At 35.9% G+C, this 23,321-nt stretch overlaps 1 protein-coding gene across 3 annotated transcripts; it reads right to left on the bottom strand.

Annotated features, from left to right (window-relative positions):
• Window positions 1-1,320: 1,320 nt before the first annotated feature.
• On the bottom strand, window positions 1,321-16,280 carry foxp3b (forkhead box P3b). Of its 3 annotated transcripts, XM_026368634.1 has the most exons (15): window positions 16,238-16,280; window positions 15,866-15,920; window positions 12,952-13,000; window positions 12,293-12,388; window positions 8,324-8,487; window positions 7,471-7,561; window positions 7,145-7,307; window positions 5,948-6,040; window positions 5,694-5,781; window positions 4,709-4,783; window positions 4,354-4,507; window positions 3,220-3,296; window positions 2,792-2,893; window positions 1,745-1,866; window positions 1,321-1,546 (listed from the first exon to the last, which is right to left on the bottom strand). In XM_026368634.1, exons 5-15 carry the CDS (start codon window positions 8,483-8,485, stop codon window positions 1,489-1,491), a joined length of 1,185 nt encoding a protein of 394 aa, XP_026224419.1. In that variant the 5' UTR covers window positions 8,486-8,487; window positions 12,293-12,388; window positions 12,952-13,000; window positions 15,866-15,920; window positions 16,238-16,280; the 3' UTR covers window positions 1,321-1,488. The 3 variants fall into 3 exon arrangements, with proteins under 3 accessions (XP_026224419.1, XP_026224420.1, XP_026224418.1); XM_026368635.1 differs by lacking the exons at window positions 12,293-12,388; window positions 12,952-13,000 and having other exon boundaries at window positions 1,701-1,866; XM_026368633.1 differs by lacking the exons at window positions 12,293-12,388; window positions 12,952-13,000.
• Window positions 16,281-23,321: the final 7,041 nt, after the last annotated feature.

The raw sequence follows: 23,321 nt of genomic DNA, 5'->3' as shown, positions 1-23,321 counted from the left end.
TTGTGAACCAGTGTGGGTTCAACCATCTCAAACTCAACATTGCAAAAACAAATGAGCTGACGATGGACTTCAGAATCCAGAAGTCCAGTCCTTCAAAGTTTGAAGTTGCCTCCTTGGGAAAGTCTATGCCAGAGTGCTCAGGAGGAGAAGTAGGCCAATAGTTGAACATTGGATTCAGGAGGAACAATGCTGCTTTCGTCCTGGTCATTGAACACTGGACCAGCTCTATACCCTTACTAGGGTGCTTGAGGGTTCGTGGGAGTTCACCCAACCAGTAAATATGTGCTTTGTGGACTTGGGAAAGGCATTTAACTGTGTCCCTCGTGTTATCCTGTGGGGGGTGCTTCAGGAGTACGGGTCCTGGGCCCTCTGTTAGGGGCTGTCCGGCCCCTGTACGACTGCAGCAGGAGCATAGTCGGAAATAAGTTAGACCTGTTCCCAGTGCATGTTGGACTTCGGCAGGGCTGCACTTTGTCACCAGTTGTGTTCTTCATTTTCATGGACAGAATTTCTAGGCTTCATCAGGCCAGGACCTACAGCGCATTTGCAGCCGAGTGTGAAGCGGCTGGGATTAGAATTTGCAACTTCAAGTCTGACCCTATGGTTCTCAACCGGAAAAAGGTGGCCTGCCTCCTCCAGGTTGGCGTAGGGTTCCTCCCTACGTGGAGGAGTTTAAGTATCTTGGGGTCATGTTCACAAGTGAGGGAATAATGGAGCGTGAGATTGACAGACAGCTCGCTGCATTGGCAGCAGTAATGCAGCTTTTTTTTAAGCCTCAAAAGTGCATAGTATGGGCACTTATATATATTGGAATCAACACTTTAACAAAGAATTGGTCACTATTAAGTAACTAAGTACATTTATTATTTAACACTTTATTTAAGTACAATTTTAAAATGCTTACGTATCATCTTATATAATCACATATATTATATACATATACTTAAATTTTACTTTTAGTCCGGTTCAATTCAAAGGGAAATATTGTACTTTATCAACAAATTCAACTGTCTTTCGAAAAGTTAGAGGAGTACTTTTTTACTTGCATTTTAAAGCATATACTTATAATATACTGTACAGTTGCCTTGAATTATTAATGTGTTGTTGTGTGGGATAGGAACAAACTGAGGGTTTCAGAAGTTTATGATCCATTTTCAATAGTTTTATGTGAAGTCAAGATCACAGATACAGTATAAAAAGAGCAGTGTGGGAGGATTTTCTCTGTTCTCCTCACAGCTCAGGGATTACATGGGATAAGAGATGTTTGAATTCTGACCTTCTGACTTAAGGGAATGGGTACAATCAGACTGAAGACAATCATCATCATCAATCATTTATTTTGTAAGACTTCTTTTGAAGTTAGAAATTAGATTTGTGTACAAACTATTTTTGTTTAACAAGTCATTATAAAATCAAGAGAGGTATTTTAACATGTTTTTTCAGCTCAAGTTCCGTAGACGTCTTCATGTGGATGCTATCAGCTGGTGGTCAGGGCTCCTCTGGACAATAATGGGAGTAAGACGTGAGCCACTTTACGGGACAGTCCCTGAAAAGACAGTGATATACTGTATAAACTAACGGTACTTTCAAACTCACAACTTTTGGTTTTACTTTTATTAACTGTGGATAGATACTTAATGTTGAATTAGTATCTGCTTAACCAGACAGGGTATTGAATTTTTTATGTATTTATTCCTTACCTTTCCCAATTCCCTAAAACCCTGTGTTGTGAGATTGTTTGTACCTATGATACTTCTGTCCTTTCCTCCGCTGGTACTCTGTTTCATCCACTGTCCACACTGCTCCTTTTCCTCCCTCCACTCGCACAAAACACTTGTGAAGGCTGAGGTTGTGGCGCACGGCATTCTGGATTGAAGAGGAAAACAAGGCAAAGTGAAACATGCTTTGTTCTGATATAAGGTGATATTATATTGTTCAATAAAGATTTGTATTGTGAAAACTGAAACAGTGATCCACCAAAAAGTAAGACGTAGCATTTCGCAGTGCTTTAGTGCTCACAGTCATAAGGCTGTACAAGATCTGGGTACCATCTGAACAATAACACACATATTCACAAATATACAACACAACATTTGCAACAATTAAACACCAAGTGCAATGTATATACTGTAAATGTTTTTTGTTGATTTAGTATTTCTAGTTATTTGGTTACTTTATTACTCACATTGTGCCATATTATTTTTATTTTGCCTTGTTTTCTGTTCTTTCTTCTTACTTGTCATTGTACTGCAAGTCAATTTCCCCCTTACAGGTCATTAAAGTGTTATCTTATCTTATCTTAAAATGAGAAATACATCTGGTAGTCAAAACCAGAGAGGATGAGGAAAAGATTGTGTTATGGCTAAATAAAAAAAATGTCATTTCAAACACAACATATTTATTAAGCCCTGATCTTTCTTAACCCATAACCAGATGGGTTTTGTTGTCTACATCCACCACAAGGCCCACCTCACTGTTATCTGCCTTCTAAAAATGACTGTAACACTCATTCATTCAGAAGTATATTTGCAGCATAATACATACAACACAGCAACATTAAGTGATTATGTTTGCTACAAAAATGTAAATGCATTTGCAGTTCAATTTCATGGAAATATAATTTTGAAGAGACAAGATTGCTTTTCCATTTAAACCCTGTGTCATAAATGAGTGTAGTTTGACTTATTGACAATCTTGGAAACCAAAGTCCTATTCTGTTCCTGTCCTGTCTTGGTTTTAATATCACTACACTTGAACATAAAATTGAATATCTGATCCCATTAGTTCAAACCTTCCAGGTAGCAGTGTTGTGTCTGAAGTAGAAAAACATGGAGGTGAACCAGTTGTAAATTTCATTCAGAGTGCGTTGTTTGTCTGAAGACTCCAGGATAGACTGCAAAAAGTCACACACAGTAAGACAAATATGGCAATATTCACAAATGGTGACATTCACCATACTAATGATAATGAAATATTTTATTGATCAACTTTGGATCTGACTTACTTACTTACTGACTAATTAACTGTTGTAATAGTTTTTAGAAAACATGTTGAACTAATTTCAATCCTGTCATTTTCAAGAGAGGCATCATTTATGCCATAATCACTAACATGCTGTAAAGACATCGTTTTCATTTTAAGACTATATATCAATCATTAAAAGACCAACTTTTAAAATCACTGAATATCTTATGGTAGTCTTGTTTGAAGGAAACTCACCCATCTTATCAAGTATGCGTAGGTGTACGGAGGCCTGATGTTGTTGTATTTGTAACATTCAACACTGGGGACCAAATCTGAACAGCAACAATTATATGCCATCAACTCATTTCATCAAACACTGGAAATGTTAAGACATATGTTTTATACAATATTTATATTAAACGACATCATAGGCATCCTATGCTGATTAAAAAAATGGAGATTGCACAATGATTGTGATAAAGAGTCTCATAGACTCTATTTGTCAATGTGATTGTATTATCAATGTTAAACTTCAGAACAACCTAAAGATTGCAATCAATTTGATTCTTAATGAATATATTTGTATATTTATATTATAACATAATTCGGTTGACTGAAGGAACAGAAGTTATCTCAAGGCACTTTACAGTGTAAGGTTTAAATTAGTATAAAGCTGTTTGACAAGGCAATTGTGGATGTGGCTGAATTATAGTAGGCAACAATTAGAGTATGAAAAAAAGAAATTGTCATTAAATTGTTTCTCACCCTAACAATGCTAACATTGTTTAAAAAAAAAAAAACACTGAACTAAACACATGAGCGGAGACCACAGACAGTAGAAGTGTATCCTGCTGTCTGCTGGGGATATTTCTTTGGTTTTCTGACTCCGCTATTCGTCTGCTTATATACCACTCTGTGAGAATCATACATGAGTTACCAGTTTATGTATGTTCCATGTAAACCTTAAGCTTTAATATGATCCGTGCCAGTATAAATCCTAACTTGGATATCTACTCAGGTGTCCCCAACTGCAATCAAGTCAGTAAGTTAGTAGCTTTAACAAAACAGAGACTTTAATGATGAAAAATTAGGCTGCTCTGAAATGAACATAACGTCACTTATGTCACATGGCAGCAAATTAATGAATGCTATAAGTTTAGATGTTTGCTCGTGGAATAACAGTTTTAAGTCTGAGAGTACCCTCAGTTTGAGTTGCAGTGAATAAAACAATCGTCTTCTATAAAACTGTCAGCTGGCATAACATATTCTAATGACAATCGAGACAATGGAGCCTTCACACTTGTAGAGCTCAGAAGGTGACAGAAAAAATCCAATTGGGGTCTCACACTAATAATTTGTCATTAATGTACTTTCAGAGAAAAATGTTACCTGGCAGAATATGGGTAGAACCAGTAGCTCTGTAGCCATGCTGGGTCAACTCCTCCAGGTATTTAATGTCCCATTGTTGCACTCTGTTTCCATCTGTTAACTGAGGCTGGGGCATGAACAGAGGAAGGTTGTACGGCCACTCAACAGCTGCCTTCTGTGCACAGTGATGTGACATGACATGAATCCCACAATTTGATTTGTTTTCTGTCCAGGAATATATCATACAAGAAATTCTAGAATTTTTTAATTCTGTGTTCTTTAACGTGTTCTTTAAACTATACTTTAGTAAGTAAATGTAAAGTAAACGCTTTCGTTTTCTCAAATGAACCATGAGGAGCAATTACAACCAACTTACCATGTTAGTATATTTGTGTTGAGACAGGTGTAGATGAAGCTGCATTGCAATGAGTTTCTGTTTTTCCAGGATAAGCTGAAAAACAGGGTTCAGTTTGGTTTCACCACTCAGGACCATAAATTAAAGTTAACAAAATTTCTGTTGTACAAGCTTTATGTCATGCATTATTGTGGTTAGGTAGAGGTCATGATAGATGTAGTAAGCCTAGCATAGACTGGAAGCACCTAGAGAGCTGTAAAGCCCACCAATTTAAGTATTCCCTTAATTAAAAAATACTAAGGAACTCAGGATCAGTTTCCCTGTCTGCTTTAGGGTTAAATGCTTGTATGCTGTATGAAACAGACAGAGTGTGTTGTCTGTCATCCTACTAGCCACATACCAAGCTGACCTCCACACCCTTCATTTCCATTATGCACCTCACAGCATTTCCGGCTGCTGTATGGTTGCATGTGACTACAAGAACACAGGGTTGTTGATGCTGTATTAAGATGTTTGAACCATACAGAAACTACTGCTACTGCTATTTCCCTCTTTGTACTCACTATTTAGCAGGTGTTCAGACCAAAAACAGCCCTGCTTTCAAAAAAGAGTTGCATTGCTGGGTCAGCTTGATTCCTGTACAAATGAGACAATGACATACAATCCAGGAGATCCGGTTGAAGTAATAGATTGTTGAGTGTGGAAGCTGATATGATGATATGATACACTTTGTCATTTACCGTGTTTATGAATTAAAGCTTCAGTTTTTCCTTAGTCTTCTGTTTAAGGGGGGAAATGGGGTTTTTTCTCACTTTTATCAGGATCTAACCAAATATAGTGTACACTGATCAGCCACATGAACATCACCTGCACCACCTTTTCTTACACAGAGCTAAAGTTGGTGAGAAAAATGCATGATTTGCCAAGTGCAAAGCCAAGTGTAAAAACACAGGAGCATTCATATTGTATTTGTAGACCATCTGCAACAGGTTCCTCTGGTTCCTACCTGACTCTCCATGCGTTGAACTATGTCCTGCTGTACCCTCCACTGAGCAATGCTTCTGTCACCATGTTTGTGTTCAGAATCGAGGTGTCTAGAAGACAAAAAAGTTGTCTTTTTTAAGTATTTTTCCCATTTTAGGTTATTATTGCATAATTTTTTTATCTTAATAATTCTTTAATCTATAACCCTAAAGGATTCAATTTCCAAAAAAGGAACAACACTTAAATGACAAGTAACTCACTGCTTAGTCTACTTACTTTAAAAAACTAGGAAAATCTTTAAAAACAGCATCGCAGCCAGGCCAGCGGCAGAGGCCACTTACAAACAGAGCACTCGTCATTTCAGGAATGCTGGTGGGAACAGAAATGTCTCAGTGATATCACAAACCAGTGCAATCAAACATGTTTGTACATGCAATAGCAAAAGTTCCCCCATGCACAAACAGATAACTGGCTAGAAAAGTAACAGAAGCTTTCTACAGCATTGAGTGGTTTTACAGACAGGCTGATGACTAACTATCTGACTGCCAATGATGTAATCATTTGGCAGATGTTTTTATACAAAGCAAATTACAACTGAACATTCATGTGCTAGGAACAACTTGTCTAGGGACACTTCCACATGTGAACCAAGGAAACTAAGCGTCCAACCCAGTGGTTAGTGGATGCCCTGCTCTACCATCTGTACGGACAGTGAGTTTCTTTCTTTCTTTCTTGCTTTCATCTTATAATATTGTTTTATGATAAGTACAGTACATTTTATAGTTTTAAATATGTTTGTATGTACTCCAGTTTCTCACACACAGGCATAATGTGCTTTTATGGAAATTTGCGAACGTTCCTAACAACATTCCTATTGGTGTTGTTGGCCATGTCAAAACTAACAGCTAAGCTAACATTTGCCACATGTACTTCGACTGTGGGGATACCAATTAATTTTAGGTTTAATTTGCTTTGCATATCGTGTAGCTGTAAAGGTAGAACCTTGCAATGAGAAACAGGAGTTGAAGAAATATTTTTTATAAATGGTCTGGACTTACGTAGCACTTCTCTAACTTATTAAATTGCTTTACGCTGCTTCTCATTCATCTATCCACACACAGTAATGGCACAGCTGCCATACAGCTAGCCGGAACCACCAGGGCAATTGTCAATAAAAATCACACAACAGGATCAGTGAGGCCCAACACCCACTGAGAAGCATTTCACATCCTCATGAGACTGCAGTAAAAACTTGTAGAAGCGGGCCCATTCCTATACCACTTTCAGATACAATGAGGTGCATGGTCACGGTTCTTTCTGTTTGTCCAGTTTACAGTTTACTAGAAGTGATGCAGAATTTGTCATTGAAGCATTTTGGTGACCTATTGTTCAGACAGCAAACATTCTTGCTCTTTTATGATACACTGAGTGATTTGCCTAACTTTTCATTTAGTGTAAATGTGAGACACATACTCTTCATGAAGCCTGGCCTCAATGGAGCTGTGCTTTGAGCTGTCTCTTGTCATGGGGAAATTAAGGCTTTTCCTCTGAGAGGATCCCATATGTGGTGAAGGAGACTGGTGAAGACGGTTTGCTTCCACCTCTTCTTTGCAAGTGGTCACAGCTACACAAGTTTCTGGGAGCAGTAAGGGAAGAAAGCTTTAGTATAGGCCTTTGATCTGTGAGGGATACATGTAACGAAAATATGCTGCAACTGCTTATGCTCTATGGGCTAATTATCCTTCAATACCATCAAACATTAAGGCTGTGTCTGTAACACAGCCATACCGTTACCATACCGTGCTGTCGTCTGGAAGCTGTATGGGAAACTTGACGCAACACTGATGGTCTCTGCTGTTTCTGCCTTGTCCCCCCCATACTGCTCCAACACTGTGAGAAAGAAACACTAACAATAAATTATAGTATGTTATGTTGGTGATGATGGTGCCTTCTTAGTTGTAACTGACTGGTTGTGAGTCCCAGATAGTTAAACTAAGTGGAGCTGTTAAGCAGTTAACACCTCTCGTTGAGAATAATCCTTTTCCTGCTCTACCATCATGTCACGTGTGAACTGCTCAAAACATCAGTCACAGATAGAAATTAGGGAAACTTAGTGCGTGGGCATCTATATCGTCATTTAGAAAAATTGTGTATGCCAGCAAGAAAATAAAGAATGTGGATTTGTTAAAAAAAGTTCTTGAATCTTTTGATCAAACTGGCAGCTTTAATCTCTTGAATGTTAAAAAAAAACACAAGAGTAATTATAGTTATAATACAGAAAAATTTGTCTGTAGTGCATAAATCATTAGCTTAAATAACAAAATACAACTTTATAGACCGAAATTCAGTGTATAGAGTTAGCATTATTATTAACTTTTATTTATTATTATTATTAACTCTACAGAAACATACAAGAAGAAAATGATTGTACAATATTATTACTTTTAAAATGTTTTAATAATATGATAATGACGTTGTATTACTTTATCATATGTGTGAAGACATCACTCTGCAAATTAAATATTTGAGTGTACCAACAATTTGAACACTTCTTCCACCACCACGTTCAGCCCAGGAAAATATATCACGCATGTGTTTAGGAAGTGGTAAAGTTTGTTCCGCTATGGTTGTGTGATGTCATTTGTTGCATACCTGACTTCCTGAGGCAGGTTGTGAGACAGTGTCCCTAGTCTGAGGAGGAGGAGGTGGTGGAGTAAGAGGAGGGTGTGGCCCCTCCAGCGTTTTGATCTTGTCATGTTGTGGTTGAGCTTGGTGCTGTCCACATCTCACGCTCTCACTGGATGTCTCTGGCATTTCTGCAGTGACAGGAGAAACTTTAGGGTTGTGTCTTCAAAAATGTTTATCATTACTACTATATTTAATTAAAATAAGTAAATACATATTCCCATGCCATGGGAACACAGAGCATGCTTAAAATGTCATATTTAAGACAACACTCTTTTTTTAATCCTTAATTACAAATTTGTGTGGACAAATTAATAATTTGTATGAAATTAATTTATTTGAAAGTGTTAAATGCAGTTACAAAGGAAAAAGTTAACTATTTTCATTTTTCTGCATAGATTGGTCATGATATGTGTTCTGATCTTCACCAAAGCCACAAATATCAAGAAAAACAATATTTCTAAATTGATAAAACACAAACATCTAACACAAAAGCTCTTTCATGTCTTTATTGAACACATGTAGAGTAAACATACAGAGCAATAGTGGAAAAAGTGAATGATCTAAAGTTTCTCCTGGAAATTGTGTAGGTCTAATCCACAGCTACAGGAAGAACCTGTTGAGGGTATTGCTGACAAAGTATGTTCAACCACTAAAATTATTAAAATATTGTTTTACCTTTTCTTTTACTCTGCATGTTTAAGGAGTCTGGTCAATAAAGACATGAAAGATCATAATTTTAGTGTCTTTATTGTGATATTTGGTGAAAATCACAACTTTTTCTAAGACCCTTTTACACAGAAAACCAGGAAATTGCAATGTATGCCATTACTTTTTCTTTGACTGCATGGAGGTCATTTATGAACATTATGATCAGATCAGCATTCACTGCAGCCATGTACGCATTAAAGTCTAGGTAAGAACATTAAATGTGAAAGCTTTCCTGTACTCAAACTTCTGACTGAGAAAGGCTGAGAAAAGCTGTGGTTGTTCACAACAGGTGCAATGACACAGATTCACAACCACATACACTCGCTCTACTTTTGTGCAGCATGGTGATATAGATCACCTGCAACCAGTGACGTGTTTGTTCAAGATGCCTGGATGGTATTTCCAGATCTGATGCTTTATTTCCTGAAAGCTTGCATTCAAGACTTAACTTTTTAAATATTATTATTCATTTACTAGTATTATCAGCAAATGTGACGGCATGTACTCTGCAAACATGCAGGGCACTGCCAGAGTTTGCTTATTCTCAATCAATTCTACGCTTACTGTTTGCAGGCATCATTTTAACATTGCACTTGGACTAAGCTATCTTAAATATTTTAGTGTTTAATTCCTGTATATTATAGTCAAAATCCTAACACTCAAAGTATTTGAATTAAGTAGCATAAAATCTAAAATCTGAAATCCATACAAGAAGATTTAAACTAATTACTTGTCTTTGTACCTTTGTCTTGAGTACTGTATATCTAGTAAAATATCCCATTTTACAGGTGTTTCATTGACTTTAGAATATTTAAGCCTGTCTGTCATGTTTGTTTACAGTGTTGCTAAAATATTAAACTCTGTTGGTACTCTTGACCTCTCACACCTTTACTTCTCTGGATTATGGATCATTTTTAATTGGGAAAAGAAACACAATGACAAAATAAACCTGTTTAGGTGAACTGAAACCACCTTCTGAGGTGGCCTCAGTTTAGTCCGCATTAGGGTGGAGTTCCTTTGGAGTTTTCACATAGTGGACATGCAAAAAAGGCAAGTGAAGGAAGAAGATCCTATGTTGTTGTTACTGTTTCTGTGACATGGGAGAGAAATTTCACCACACCAAAGTTTACAAGATTCGAGTCAAAACCACGTCTCAGGAGTCTTGGTGCATTTGTTTTGGTCTGCTCCTGAGCACCATTATTGTTATCACACCACATAAAACAAACCAAACCAACACCAAGAAGGAAAACAAACTCAAGTTCGACTCAAATGGACTAAAGCCTGTAATTGATTTGCTTAGGTCTAAACCACTTCACAGACTGAATCTAGAAGTGCAGGACTATATGTCATGCAAGAATACAGTACTTTTGTTTTGTGAACACAACACAAAAATCAATAGAAAGGTTGCTAAGTATCATGGAATAACTGCTCAGTTGTTTTTGTTGATAAAAGTGGTATTTATCCCAGCAATATACCAGCAAAACTCAGCAGAATGCTGAATGTACTTTGACAATCTTGAATCATTATCGTGAAATTGCAACACCAAGTCAAGCTTTGTAAAGGATATACTGTCAGCTAGCTGCTAAGAAAAAATCTTCTGCATTCCAGTTTGCTTGGATTTTTCAATGCCTGAAAGGAAACTAAACCAAGGTAAAAACTGACAGTGGTCCAACATAGTTAGTTGCCACAGAGAGGTTGTCTGTTTTGGTACCACTGTATTTGTACAGAGACCAGAAACAAAGGCACTGGGTTCAATGAGTTTCACTCACAGCAGAATAAGACTTTTAAAGTTTTTATGCAAATGCACAACCACAGAATTCAGGAGAAAGTGAGAGCATGCAACGTGCTTGCGGCTTCTCGCTGTCATCTCTCATTCTGGTTTTTCTTCCTAACTTTGTCTTCACAAGAACAAACTCATTAAAGTGAGGAGAGATTTAGTCACGATGCTGCATAAAAGTGATTCAATGCAATAGGTGATATTTGATTATGTGAGTCAACATCTGTCGGTCACAAATAGTTTTGAAGTGTTTCCTGTTTGGATTTTGTAATTAGCCACATTACAGTATGGAAAGTTGCACATACCTCATACTGGTACTACTATCAATGTGTGGGTTTACTACTCACATACTCCCATGTCTCAAATCTCTGATCCAAAATCAGAGATTTGAGAAAAGGGTTGATTCAGTAGACATAGACATAAACATTGTTTTTGCACTGCATTTGCAATGATTTAGCAGTATTCTTAAGATCTTCTAGATTTAAATGCAACAACAAAGAATTATCTTTTGACTTGCATAAAGACTTTTATTGTCACAATCAAGGAAGCATGGATCTCTTACAAGTTTGATGCTTCATTCATGTAACTATAAGTTAAACACAAGTTCTCACAAAGATTTTAAATTGAAATAGTAAGTACTTGCAAATCCCAAACATATTTCTTTCAAACTCAAACATCACATTATTTAAATCTATATGTTAAAATGATAAAAAATATTAAATATTAACATGAAATTTTCATTTCAAGGTTAATATTTCTGAAAGAGCAACTAAAAAGACACCCGGACACCACTCTGCTAGAATGTTGTCAATAAATCACAACAGGAAATCAGTTCATAAAGACAGAGCTTTATAAGATAGCAAGTAGTTCCAGGTTCTTACTGAACCTCTCTTTAATATAAAAACAATGTTTTTTTAATTTCACCTTAATACCCTTTTTAGTATACCAAAAGTATTTTTGTTATAATGTATTTTTCTCAAACTGTTTTGCACATTCAAACAGTGATTTTTTGAAGGCCTATTTTAGTTTACACATTTGGTGTGTGTGAATTTCTAGCTTTAATGTTACTCATATGATATAAGAACAAAAACAGAGTAGACAGGGTTGTTGAATATATGCTTCACTAATTATACATAATAGTGCAATAGTGCAACTGATTACTAAAAGCCTTTCTTAGCTACTTAAAACAGCATAAATATTCAATAATGAACTTAGTGAAAGTTGTTAATGTATTAAAAAAGATATAAAGGGATAGAGAATGATGTTATACAGTACACAGTGTAATGTGAATGTACACATTTTATTTGTAATCATGGAAATTGGGTAAAATGACACACTCAGATTCTCGATGTCCTCATCCAGGAAAACTCTAAATGTGTAAGGTGTCAGGCCAACTAGCAAAAAACAAACCATCAGCACTTTCCTCCAGCAAATTAGAAATTCTATACCCTGTTTCACAATGCTGATGTCCTCTAGATCCTCAGACACATCTTTCTCTGTTCTTGTTCTGCATGGTCCTGTGACAAGCTGCCTCTTTCAGCATCCTGAAACAAACATTTGTTTTACAAAAAAAATCAAGATTACATATTCCCATTGTTTCAAAAACACTGTATCAGTGTCCTGCAATGTAAACCAATGTTAATGGTTTTAACACAAAAAAATCTACTTAGTTCCAAGTAGCCACAGCTGTCCAACATTGTCTTTATTTTAGTGATTTTACAGGCTTGACTGTCAGAACAAAGAAGCAGGTGACTGGATACTTTTCTTTTCTGACAGCAAAAAGGCTACAGATTTTTTGTTATTTATTTGTCACCACATTTGCTCGGTGATGGAGATTTAGTGAAAAAAAAAAAAGCCATATAACAATTAGTAAAATATGTTAACCTCTAGCAATGCCTGTGTTAGTTTGTTACTGACTAATTTAATCAATCAAATTAGCTAACACAGTGTTTCGTGTCAGCTAATGACAGTTCAACTGTTAAACATAAAGCCATCAGATCATAGCCAACTTAAGCAGTACTTTAATCCCACTTGTAGTACAAGCAGACACACATTTACCTAGCAGAAAGCTGCTAGGTCTTTCTGTACATATTTAAACACGTCTTACCTTATGTAACAATGAAGCTGCACTTCAACAAGCCTGGTCTTTTTTGCTTCTTGTTTGGCGCAAAATGTATTAGACAAAAGTATAAAAATTAGTTAATTAGTTAAGATAACTCAATGGTAACAAGAGAGAGCCTCATTTAAAAACAGATTCATTAAAACAGCACAGTGATGTGGATTTAACTGGCTTCAAAAAGACTATCACTCCAGGATTGAATAGTATAAATTTAATATAATGTCATGTGATTATTAATATTGTACATTAGCATACTAACATTGATTAATTAGAATAAAATACACGTACAGTCGCTGAGACTGCTGGAAATGTCATTAGTTCTGAAGATGTAAACGAATGTACTTGGTGGTAGCGTAGATAAAAACGCAGAGGATCAAAGCTACAGTTCACCCTGTGGTAAACTGTAGTTTTCCAAACTGTAGCTACGGCAATCAATCCCATAGCCCAGGACATATTTCAGAAATTATATTAGATGTGACATCAATCCATCTGTTTAATTTAAACACTACCAATGTTTGTGTGTTGTTCATGGGTTTAAGTACAGATCATTGGCTCCAAATAACAGTAAACCATATCCTGAGTAAAGCCTGTGTGTAATATTGACAGCATGATGCTTTTGTTCTTACCATGTTTACTTACCATCATTATTATTATCATTATTATTATTATTATGTTAGTGCGCACACATAGAAATAAACACTACTAATAACTTACAGTGATGTTATTGCTTTCATGTTTACTGGCTTTTCATCCTTTTTCATTTGGCTGACCGAATAACGTGGAATTACTAATACAAGTAAACCTGAAAATACTGTGAATGTTTTTTCCACTGTAGCAAACTACTAATACTACTTCTACTAAGCAAATGTGTGGTGATGGCAATAAACTGCTCTTTACCTCTGCAGCCCTATTTCCTGATGTATGCTGAGAAGAAGGCTGCAGCTTTTAGAAAAGCTTCCTGAGATGTTACACGTCACACAGCGGACCAACTAGAAATCTCTATATCTACTAGACGGATGTTGTGGACACACAAGATCAAAGCTTCTTTGCTCTGAATTGTAATGAATATGATACCAAGTGGTGATGGGGATAAATGAGTCATTGTCATTATAAATGGAAGCTCTGCGTGTGTGTGTGTGTGTGTGTGTTTGTGTATGTGTGCATGCATGCGTGTGTGTTTGTGTGCATGTGTGTACGCTCATTCAGTGTGGAAAGTGTGTTTAATTTGACATTTTCCATTAGCTAAAATAATCAGATGCCTTTTGCTTAAAATTGACTTTCAGTTGTCAAAATGAAAGTCAAAATTTGTGGTACTGTAATGAGCCAGAAAGGGAAAGAGAAAGAAAACCATTCCCTCTAATATTACATCAGCCTTCCTACACTAGCAACAGTGTTGTTGGCTGTGGATGGCGATTCGTGTGCAGTGTCCAGAGGGCACTGTGTTAAAGGATTAACTGCAAGGTAGATTTCTACATGTCACGCAAAAGTGCATCCGTATATGTGTCAACATCCTCATCAGGCCAGCAGTTTCCACCTGCCTCCAGTCTTTGTGTTAAGCTTTGTGAAAAACATGCTAGACTTATTTTTGTGCTGGACACAGAGTTTCAATCAAAACACAGGACTCAGTACATTATGGTAATATGTCAAAATCACACATTTGTTACATTAAAGTGTAGACTTTAAATTTGATTTGTTTTTATATTTTTGTTTATTTTTAGAGCAGAGTACAGTAGGTACAAAAAAGTAAGCTAAATGAGCCAGTATAGAGCTTGCAATTTAGCCGTTTGTAATTAAATATATTTAATTAATATATTAAATGTATTTATATTATCATAAATAGAAATAAGAAATGCATACATATATATTAAATATACAGAATACTGTAAGTTTTAATGTTGGTGGACAGTGGTCAGCATGGGAAAATAATTTATGTTGGCTCTGACAAAAAAAGGTCTTGGAAACAAATGAAAAAGCAACAGAGAAGGGATCACATCTTCAGGACAGAAAGGTAGGAAATAGATGTTGTGTCCACAGAATAGAACAGCAAGCATTATGTACAGGTAGAATCATAATGAGGTAAATTGTGTGTGTCAGAGTGTTTAAGAAACATTTGCTAATCTGATAATGGGCTATAATAACACATTCTGACTTGGCTTAAATCTAAAATATTTTGTGTTAGATAAAATATGACAAATGTACTGTATATTGTATCATGTATGTTATTAATTAAACCCAGACAGAACAAATTAGTTTTTATTGATAAGTATTCTTATCTAATTGGACACACTGACAACGTTCTTCTGCTTTTTCATGCATTCACTACTAGTGATGTACTAGTAGTGAATGCATGAAAAAGCAGAAGAACGTTGTTAGTGTGTCCAACTACTAGTGATGTACTAGTAGTGAATGCACTACCAGTACATACTGTTTTACATTCTGATGTAAAACATACTTTCAGAATGTTTTACATCAGTAGGAGATACTTCTACTGCAGATGAATAAAAAGTGGCCATTTCATTTGTGCTATACTGAGTATATAGACCAACCTTAGAATTGTTTTATTTGGTTATTTTGAGAAAATAGAGGAATTTAGCGACTATTTTGCTGCTGTCATTTCTGCAATAAAAAAGTGCAACTGTATGTGAAAAACTGTTCAGCCATTTGTTAAGCATCATAAGAAAAAAATGGAGATGTGTGATGACCTGTGTGTGTTTTGTCAATATAACCATGATTTGAAATATCAAGGGCACACAGATCACAACATCCTCTCTGACTGTGTCCTGCTCTTACCAAAGATATACTGTAATCCTACACATATTCTAATTGCTATAGGCACAGTAGTGCAGTGACCCAAATTCAGTAATTTGAAGTTTAGCTGTAAAACAGTGAGATTCGTGCTTACCGTTTCACCTGCCTGCAGAAACTCCTGCTTGCCTCTGGCTTCCTTTTCTCAGGTTCTACAAGGGAGATGGTTTGAAATGATTCAGAGGGGGAGTTATTTTCACAGGAAATACGGTTTTCAGCAACTAAATCTTCAACAAAAGGTATGACAGACAAAGCTCAGTCTGAAGAAAACAGCATGGTAAAATATATAAAAAAGGTAGGTAGGTGTACTTTACAGTAAAATGTAACTCATGTATTGTGTGTGTATATTTGGAAATTTTGCATTTATATTTTTGTTTTAGTTAGTAAAACTACATTTAAATGTACATTTAAAAAAAGTTTTCTAGTAGCTGATGTTATCAATGATGCTAGAATAAAGGTATACACTCACCTGATGACAGTGTCAGTGGAATAGGGCACATTAAAGCGGTGAGATATCCACTCACTATTTATATGCACAGCAGAAAGTTAAATCCCATGTCCTCAGCAAATCAAAACACAGCAAGATGCTGCAAGGCTTTCTGAACTGCCCCCTGACAACCTGGCAAAACATGTTTGTTGTTACCCGAGCAAAAAGAGCAAAGAAGTTCATACTGTCCCAGGAACATTGTCTTTTTCCATCTTTGCACCTTTTTCACCTACTTTTCTCCAGATGTGCTTTCATCTGCAACAATGCCATCAGTAAACAGGCTGATCATTTCACATACATTATCTTAGTAGTTCAATAGACCACCTTCACAAATACATGAATCATATATTTAATCCCACCGAATTAGGCAGATCTGTTCCATGTTGGTCCTTTTTCTTATTCTGCTCTACAGTAAGAAATTTTGAATAATGCATTTAAAGAAAATATGTTTTACTGTTTTAGATAAGCATTTTTTAATTTGATGCTTACATGTTCATCTCCTATTCCTGCTTCTCAGACATGCACTCAAAATTCTCTTCTGTATTGAAATCAAGTCACCTAGAGTGAAGACATCTGAACACACTTTGGAACATTTGGAGCAGCCATGCTCAATTATATTCTGTCTGATATATTTTTTAACTTCCAGTAGTAAGTAATGTAGTTTATGTTCATCTTGAGTTCCTACTGAGACCTTCACCACCAACCCACTGAAGTGCAGGTGAATGGAAACTGTTTATGTGGTGCTAAAAGGAGTATGTTTCCTAAGAAACACACTGGTTTTCTCTTAAAGCAGTCATATTATGCTTTTGTTGTGTTCAGATGTTACATATATACTTTTGTAAAGTTGGATACCCATGTTACACATAATCAGATGCACAAAACCTGAGGAAAAAGTGTGTCAGGCTTCTGTCTGGTCAATATGCTTTGTTCAAAATTCTACACTGGTTGACATGGCATGGGGAAGTCACTGTCACCTGCTCAGTTGAGCTCAGATGAAGTGTGAAGAGTGCCTTCCAGACCGTGTTTTTTTTAATGAATTTATAAACCATAAACACAAGAAAAAAGCTTCTAATCTTCATAAAACAACAATGGTTACAGTTATAGGCCAGCAACAGACTTTGATTGATGTTTTTATCAGTTCACAGCACTGCACGTTTTCACAACCTGCTCCATAGTGCACAGGAACGCACAGGAGCCATTTACTCTGGAGGCCAGAAGAGCTGTCGCATAAATAGGTAATACAACATATATTTGTACTTTTTAAACTTGAAGATCAAATAGATAGAATCAATAAAGCCTCAGGGTAGAGATTTAAGTAAAGCATAATATCGCTAACAAAAAAAAGTTAGCCACAGTAACTAGGATACACAGACACATCCTATGTCTCAGAGCCAGAATTTTCTAGGAAGTCCTACATTCTTGTAGGTGCTCTCAAAGAGGTGGTTGACTTGATGTGTACAGAGCTGTGGACTTTGACACTGGCACTTTGAAACTGGGCTTTGCCTCCTGTGTCCTGTGACTGATAAGGTTAACTAAAGCCCTTTGGATAAGCTTGAAAAGAAGTAAACATGTTCTGCTGCACGTGAGAAACTTTTGTGATATTTAACCACAGACTAAAACTAAACTAACTAGACGTAAGCCCATGCTTTGCGTTAAATAAACAGAACATTTAATATGAGTCATGTCAGTTACTGAGCATCAAATCCAGTTAGCATTACATGATCTCCTGAACAGCATTTATGATGCTCAGAAACTGTTTAGTTGTTAAAGTTAAAGTGAGATTTGAAAGTGTTTAGATTTAGCTTTTCATCAAAAAACTAAATCTAAACATTTTCAAATCTCACTTTAACAATGTAGATTTATAAATTACATTTAGACTTACTTTTAAATTGAATTTACATAACTATATTTACTTACAACAAACAAATTGAAGAAAGAATGTTTTATAGGGCATCTGGTTAGTTTAGATGTTTTAAACAGGGGAATTTTTACGTGTTTACATCAATCCTAGTTGGTCCAGTATTTTACAGAACTGGGCTTTCTATTAGTTGTTCTGTGAAGTGAAGTTACCATCTCCAAACTAAGCTGCTGTACTGTAGACTGTGGAGTTATTTTCACAGCACACTTTTGTACTTGTCATGGTCTTTTAATAACATTAAGGGTGGAACAACTACATGGACCTGAACCTTAGTTGATGGTTTTCACTTTTGGCAAAAATTAAATTTGATAGAAATATTTGTTCCTGCATTTTTGCATGTTGAAGTCTCTTCGACACAAGTTTGTTGTTACAGAAGTTACTGCTGGTCATTCACTTCGATAAACTGTCTGTCAACAAAAACAGTGTAGATGTGTGCTGGAAACCGTGCAGCATTTTGCATGATCAGCTTGTGCATTTATGCAGCTCAGAAATGCACAAGCTTCCATGTAGAGTATGGTCAATACTGCATCTGTGTGTTCTCGTGTGAATTTCAGTAACATGATCTGTAACAGTGTGAGAAAAGCTTTGATGACTGTACTTTCTGATCCTACAACATGCCGGAGCACATAATGATGAGGTGACAATTCTGTTTTGATTATTGCTGACGAAGTTCTGGGAGACATGCATATGTACTGTAAATGACTGCCCTTTCACTGTGTGTGATTCAGAGTGAAAATCATATTGTCGATATGCCAGTGATTCACTCGTTCCCTCACAAAAGGTGCTGGATGTAAGCAAAACTGAATCTGCACACAGTGAGGGTGACTATTTGTTTGATTAGAGGTCAGATTCTGCCAGCACCATGACATTTTATGGTGAAAGTCCTGAATTGTGAATATCAAAGAAAGATTTTTTGTCACCCCTTTCTTTCTATGAATTCCATTAGTGATAAAAAGTGAAGAGTGGTAAAAAGTTTGACTGATTTATGGAATTACTTTAACAAAATGTGCTGTTAACTACTTAACATTTGTAGCCTTGGCCCGTAAAGGTCTAAATGTTTCTGGTTGCTTTTAAGAACTCAATACTAGTTCAGTTCTACTGCTTTAGCAACATTAAACTTTTTTTTTTCAAACCTGACGACCCTGTAATACATTTTATAGAAATATTGTGGAGTCATCTATCAACTGAAATTTAAATTTAAGCCAGGTCAAATTAAAATGTACAGTTTTTATAGTGTGAACGTATGAACTGTATCATTCCAACTTCAACTCTCCACTGTTGCCTAATACTTGCTAAAATTTGGTTATGTTGGGTTCATTATAACATTTTTATACAGTTATACTCTGTAAGGGCTTAAGCCTTCTGTTGTGATTTGGTTTTATACAAATGAAATTGAATTGAATTAAACACCTTTCATTTAAAAGGATAAATTGAGATTAATTTTTAACTTAACTTTTGACAGTCCACTTAGCTCATTAAGTCACAGAGTTTGCTTATATATTCTCAGTAGTAGTAGATTTTAGGCTTCAAGTTTAAGTTTTTTTGTTGTTTTCTTTCTTTGTAATTTAAAGAAAACACTTATGATGAAACGTTTCATTATGTCTTTAACACAGCTTAAGAGAAGGGGTGTTATATTCTTTTCGTGGTAATGAAAAGGATTCAAACAATGATAGTTTGGTGATGGTTAGTACTGAATTCATCTCCTATCCTTGTATAGTAAAAAGCATGATGTACTTTACTGACTGGCTCCAACAAACATTTTTTCTATAATAAAAAGAATGAGAAAGTTAACAGACATTTTAAATACATTTCAATTACAACGGATCATTCTAATTATTTATGTTTAAACAGATACACAAGCATTCCAATAAATGAATAAATATGAATTGACCAAAGTGAGACAAACATTGACATGACATGCAGGATAACGTGAACAACAAATTCTAATTTACAGTGCAGTAAACCAGCTATTCTCTTGTTTTTTTTACAAATAACTTGTTTTTTGTATTTAATATGCCAGTAAAATGTACTTGCAGATGCTGCTCTGTGCTGCTGGATTCGTACCCACAGCAGTTACTAATGGGACTTTCCCAGTGAAATTGCATTTTCTTTTTTCACATACAAGGGCTCTGTAGGCTCCTGTGTGTAAATCCAGGACATAGAAGAAGTGCCTGTATTAGCATTGTTTGTCTGTGTTCTGTTTGGTATTCTGTTCAGTATTGATTAGAGCTGTTACTTGTCAGCTAGTTCATTAGCTTGCTGTAATGGAGTAATAAATTCAACACAGTATTGCCATGAATTCTAGAGTGTATGTTGAGTCAAGTCACTGAGTATGATGATGTTCTATACTGTCTCATTACCACCTTAAAAAATGTTATGCACAGTGACCTGTGCTTAATTTTTGTTTATTAAGGTGTCCTACCAATCTTTTTCTCACATCTCTTACCAAATTAAAATAACAGTTTACCAGAGCTGATAGCAAGAGTCTTTATACCCCACCAGAAAACCGTGAACCATGAATGGTAAAAGACAAGTCTCGTCTCATTATATTAATGTCAGCTTTGAATTGAGGGCATTTTAGACAGTGATTGTTTCTGATGCTGTCTATACTGTGCATGTGTGTAATTGGTCATGTGTGTTCTTTTGCTGGAATCAGGTCTCTATTACAAAACAGATTTTGATGTCAGTGACACCAGTGTTTTCAGTAAATTAAAATTATTTAGGTTCAGTTAAGGTTAGTTAAAGCACTTGTCCTTTCAAATGTGTCTGATGGTCTGACTGTTTGTTTTTTTGCACCACTAAGTAGCAATAACAAGATATCTGCAATTAGCATAATCACACAACCATCCTGTCATCACAGTGCTTAAGTAACTGTGCTTAGTTGTTTTCAAGCTTGACTTTCATCTTTTGGATATAAAGTGGATTTCTAAAAATTGTCAGTGATGAATTTACTTACACCAATAATGACAGAGTTGAAACAAGACTACTAATTCACTACAAAATGTGAAATGTGAGAACCACTTATTCACTTTAGAACTTTGAAATTGAAATACCAGTTTTGAAGCTTTCTGTAATATTTTTGTTTTTCGACTTTTTAATAATGCATGTCTCATAATAGATTAAAACTCTTCGGAAATATTATTTCCTAGTGTCACAGTGATTCTTCTGTGTAAAGTCATCATCTCAGTCATTTTCAGTATCAACACACTCAAATGGCAAATGGTACACCAATAGTTTTTTTTTGAAGAGGAAGCATTAACTGCAGTAAGCGGGGGGGGAAGCCCAGTATGACATTCTAACAGGTGTAAACACCTCGTTCTGAGGTTATTTTTTGTGTTGTCAAAGGTCATCTCACCTAACAGAATGCCACTGAGGCACAACGGAAGCATGAGTCCTTTCAAACCTTGATTTCCTTTTGAAAGGTTTGTCATTATTATTAACCTTATTAGGTAACCTGTGCTTTTAGGGCTTCCTCAGATGGTCGCTTTTCTGTGCATCACTTTTTTCTTTGTATCAGTGATGTTTTGCAACTATTAAAACAGTTACAAGTTAAATCATGCACATCAGCTGCACATTCAATCCGAAAAATACACTAAAATAGCAAATGCAGCTTATCTGATGAATGAACATTCTGTCTGAGTGCTTTCTTTTATACAACTCCAGTATTTCTTTATGCAGGATTTTGTGAATCATTTGGCTCAGTTTTCAAAACAAAGTTATATTACGCAACACTATTGTTGTGAACAGCCAAACTGACCAAACTAGCTTTAACACATATTGCTCATACATACAAAGGGCAAAACACTGAATCACAAGCTGAGAGAGCAGGATTATACCATATATTAATGCTAAATGCTAATTACTTCAAAATGATGTGCATGGACTAAGAAGTGGTAACAAGCAGCCTGTGTACTGCTCCATATGATGCCATTCTCACTTTTCATCCACGAGAGATTATTGTAATATTCTGCCTTCCTTTACACTAATTAAAACATTGTGAAGAGAGGCAACACTGACTTGACATTGAGAACAGGTGACGCATTTGACATTGCATTTGAGCTAGACTTGAAACCAGAACAGTGTTTCATGTCCAGTTTATATTCCAAAGAAACTTGAAACAGACTTTCACTGACAAGGAAAAACAGACATGTTTAGAATATAACTGGCCAGAAATGTATGGGAAAGACACCAAATAGCTGCATCTCTGAATCATCTGATTTATACTTAGTTTATTTATATAGCACCAAATTTTAAAAAAAACTAGACATTTTACATTGTAAGGTTTAAGGTATATAACTAAAAATTATATAGATAATCTAAGAATCCCCCTTGAGCAGTACTACAGTGAAGAAGACAGTGAAGAAGAAGAAAAACTTTGACAGAAGAAACCTCCAGCAGAACCAGACTCAGGGTGGGCGGCCATCAACCGGTTGGGGTGAGTGGAAAAAGTAAAGAGAAAAGAACAACAACAACAAGCGGCTCACAAAACACTGGGCAAGTTGGTTGATCAGTACAGTCTAATTTGCATGCGCCTGCTTCAGTGTGATAAACACTTTCTTAACAAACAGTAGCTAGAAACGCAAATACAACACTCCACAAGTAACTTTTAATGCAGCCAGTGCCACACAGGACATTTTCAACACATCACACAGTGTGCTAGCCTCACAACATTAATTACATAATTTATTTTAAGCACTGTTAATGTGGTCTTGTTTTTTGTCTCATGTTAGAGCCAGCACACAGCAACAACAAACAGCACAACAAACTCAAGCTTCACTGTCTGAAAGTCTGGCTTATTTTTCACTACTAGTGACTTAAAGAAAACATGAGCATGTCACAATTATTCTATTTGGATTATTTCTTATGAAAGGAACTTCCATCACTTTCCTCTAATATTGTGACATCAGCTAAATGTCTTTGTGAAGAATTGACACATGACTTCTGACACAGCAGAAGTTTAATTCAAATTTGATTCTTTTCATTTACTTTACAGTTGACTTTGTGAATCAAAAGCCTAAAACCTCTTTCACAACTAAATCTTGCAGGATACACCCAGCGTGTGTGTATTTTCTCACCTCTGAGTGATGCACATCAATACCAACTGAAAGAAATTACACTTCAGCTGCACACCGTAATAAACCATCATGT

Source organism: Anabas testudineus, chromosome 7 (assembly GCF_900324465.2).
Source record: "Anabas testudineus chromosome 7, fAnaTes1.2, whole genome shotgun sequence".
NCBI lineage: Eukaryota > Metazoa > Chordata > Actinopteri > Anabantiformes > Anabantidae > Anabas > Anabas testudineus.
The sequence above is the reverse complement of the archived record's forward strand: the minus strand, read 5'-3'. Positions and strand labels throughout refer to the sequence as shown.